The 3812-nt window shown below is 29.0% G+C and overlaps 1 protein-coding gene across 3 annotated transcripts in view; it reads right to left on the bottom strand.

Annotated features, from left to right (window-relative positions):
* Nucleotides 1-2749: 2749 nt before the first annotated feature.
* Nucleotides 2750-3812, bottom strand: part of LOC108764314 (ATP-binding cassette sub-family G member 4) — a 61759-nt gene continuing 60696 nt past the window's right edge. For all 3 annotated transcript variants that reach the window (XM_018512470.1, XM_018512489.1, XM_018512480.1), the window contains exon 12: nucleotides 2750-3054. In XM_018512470.1, coding sequence (XP_018367972.1) covers nucleotides 2829-3054 — 226 coding nt within the window. In that variant the 3' untranslated portion in view covers nucleotides 2750-2828. The remainder of the gene's footprint in view (nucleotides 3055-3812) is intronic.

A 3812-nucleotide genomic window follows, 5' to 3' on the forward strand; every position in this document is an offset into this window, starting at 1 on the left:
AGAAACAAACTATATAGAATCTAACCTATCTTTTGGATAGACTTTAGCTCGTTTACATAGAATTCATAGATGATCGTGGAGTCGTAAGTCGTAGGAAACCGACCAAGCACAGTCAAATATAGGGAGAATACTTGACTAGAATTAGTCAATTTCTTACGATTTGAGACCCTGCAATCGTCTACGACTTTTATATTATATATATATATATATATATGAGCCTCTTATTTGCTAGCGATACTTGATTATTTGTTACATCGACGAATTAATTTGCAATCGTAACAAATCGATTGTTTTTTTTAACAAATATCACATTTGCTTTCCCTTGATTTGTTCCTATAACAAAATCATTTCTCTCAATGCGAAGTCACACTTACCGAATGTGTAGCTTTCAAAATATTAAAATAATTCAAAATATCGAATAATAATGAAGTAATTAATTGAAAATATTAGAAACTATCAGAATGAACAATTATTTCTATTAGTCACTTATTTACCTACTTAAAATTTACAATAGGAACCATTAAATGCGGATACAACATCTGTGAGAATCGAATCGTACTCTGTACACTCTATGAGCACGATAAATTTGCGAATAAAAAAGTTTACGTTCAAATGAGCACATTTTTGTGTCCGTAATATGCAATAGGAATATGCGATTACAAGCACGAAATTTATACTTTCCTGTCAGCATTGCTTGTGCATCAGGGACAATGTACACAGTATAGGCCGTAGCACACACTCTTGCATAACGCATAATGCATAGTGCATAAAGGAATCAACCAATCAAAATTCTTCTATTCCATGGAATGGGAGGAAAGGAAAGATTCTGATTAGTTGATTCACTTATGCACTATATATTATGCGTTATGCAAGAGTATGTGCTGTGGCCTTAAACGGATTGAAGGTTATTTTTTGTACGTTTCTGATATTTTAAGTACGGTTGTGTCTGATCGTATATTCTTGTTATTTTAAAGGTTATCTAAAGTGGTATACATAACAGAAGGAGAGTGCCATGAATTTTAAGCGCTCGGTATATATTCTTTTTGTATACACACACACACAACTTTGATAAATTATCCAATTATCTCGCAATAGTCACGAATGAATAAGACTGTGTGTATACTACGTGACAAATGTATGTATGTATGTACAGGGTGTTGTAGATACATACTAGGCAGTACGACGGGGGGTTGCGCGGCAAACTTTGCATGGTCAAGCGTGGTTTAATAGACAATGACAGTGACTTTATACATTATAAAGTTTATACTACAAAGTTTTATTATTTATATTATAAAGTTCATGTTATAAAGTCACTGTCATTGTCTATTAAACCACGCTTGGCCATGCAAAGTTTGCCGCGTAACCCGTCGTACTGCCTAGTATGTATCTGTAACACCCTGCACATCTTCGAGTTCATATTAATGGACATCGAAACTAGATAGGAATATGTATATGTTACGTTACGCAATACTGGTTAATGGATACTGCGATGATTATATTTAATTTTTATTAATGTAAAGATAAAATAGGTATAATAGTTGTATGATTTCAAGAATAAATCGAATATATAAGTACACTGACAGTATGAGTTTTCGCGGTTGTTGGTACGCATAAATAATATATTCATAAAGTGATAAGATATAATTTGTAAACAATTGAATATTAACTAACAAATTTAATTGCAAATGTTTTGAGTCTGTTTTTGGGTCTTCTTTATAGTGCGGATTGTAAGTACATATTACAGTTTGTACATACTTTGCATATTAAAGAGGATTCAAATCCAGAGTTGAGATTGTTTGCTAATTATATTTTATCGCTTTATAAATATATTCAACAACTGCGAAGGTTTATATTGACATTTTATTTTTATATTTAAATGTAATTCATGCGAAATGATATGTAAAGCCTACGTAATACTGTGTGATAAAGTAATGTTAATCAGTAAAACATTTCTATCGAAAGATACACTACTTGAACTTATATCGGATCATATTCCAATTGCGTCACAGTGCTTGATAGCTGACGATTTTAATTCACTCGAGGTTTTAATAGGTAAATACATCAAGGATTAAAAGTGTGGATTACGTCAGTCCTTCAATAAAAGAGCGATGCAAATTGCAAATTAAATGAAAACGTTGATTTAAAAATGCAGAAGTACTGTGTTTTTGAGAGAGATAATTATTTTAATATATTTTCTAAAAATATAGTAAAAACAGTTTCGAACTGCTGATTGTTGAAACAGTAAATATATTATAAAACAATCATCTTTATTTCAATCCTTTGAAAATTAATTAATCAGCAGAAAAAATCTTTTATTATGTGTTCCTTATAAATCGTTATTATAATTGTCGTTATTACAATGACTTATGTTTTTTATCACATTGTTATAGATATACTTTTGTATTTATACGGACATTTATTATTTTGTCATTAATATAAAAAATAAGTTAAATGGAAATTCTGGACTAGTTATTCAACAACTTTGTTAAGTCGATGCATTAATTATTCACTTATATCCTAAGATATATTAGTTTATTATACTATTATATTTAGTTTATTTTAACATAAAAAATATTAATCTTTATATTGTCGTAATTACTGTTATAAAAATAAATCTTCTGTATGTTTTATAATTGAGTTTATTATACTATATATATATATATTTATATAACGCAGAGTATAAAAAGTTTATACAACTTTTACATACTTAGGCCATAATTTTTCTTAACATTCTGCACACTGTTGCAAAAAGAACTTATTCAATAGATAATTTTTTAAGACATATTTCGAAAATATTTTCTCGTTTAAGATAATGTTAACCAAATACATCACTTTTTTGCATGATAAATTTTCCAACGAAATACAGTATAGATGATTATGTGTAAAAAGAGTATCCAACAGCAAAGTATTATCAAAATTACGTAAAATGACACTGCTGGCATGCCCATCATCGAGAGAATCTTATTTGGCGAACGTAAGTAACAATAAATTTCCGAGCATACCAAATTTGATCGATCAAGATAGACAGCCTGCATTATTCCTTCAAATGCGTATCTGCAATAAAATTTTATGTTTTTAAAATTTGAATACAATAAATACTAGAAAATACAGTAAATTGAGAATTCAATAAAAACATATCTTTATATTAGATGTTAAACTTAATTCCTGCCGTTTTTCGTCTCCAAAATTGATTTGTTTCGAAGGGAAATACCTTAATCAAAGTATTAGAGGAAAGCCTCCTATCATGAGATAGGCGCCTAATATGAGATAGCGGCATTTCTACTAAACTAATAAACGCTATCTATTGGTTCCATGAATTTATTGCTCTTGGATCGAAAACTATTTAGTAGAAAATTCATTATTAGATCATGCCTGTAGTCATTGTAAAAAAAGATTTTAGAATTTTGATATCTTCAAGTTTCATTGAGATGAGCCTTTAAATCTTGTTTATTATTTAATAAATAAATATTTGGCAATAAATTCTTCATGTAGTGATAGAGTAAGGTCGTACTAATAGAAAAATACGGGATATGTTGAATTGTTTAATTACAGAAGTTAGATTTGATGATCATATAACCACAAGGCGTGGAAATCGTAATTTGAGATACCCAGGGTATTTCTAATATGAAATAACCCATGCTCCTATGTCATAGTGAAAATCGTTGCTACACTGAACCAAAAATGTACGTAAATACAATAAAAGTATTCATTGGAATTAATAAAAAATTCATTAAAATTGGTCCAATGAAAAATTTTATTCCTATAATGATTTAGGTTTTATAAAATGATCAATTTGAGTTATTAAACTATTA

The sequence above is a fragment of the Trachymyrmex cornetzi genome, unplaced genomic scaffold, assembly GCF_001594075.2.
Source record: "Trachymyrmex cornetzi isolate Tcor2-1 unplaced genomic scaffold, Tcor1.1 scaffold113, whole genome shotgun sequence".
NCBI classification, from domain to species: domain Eukaryota; kingdom Metazoa; phylum Arthropoda; class Insecta; order Hymenoptera; family Formicidae; genus Trachymyrmex; species Trachymyrmex cornetzi.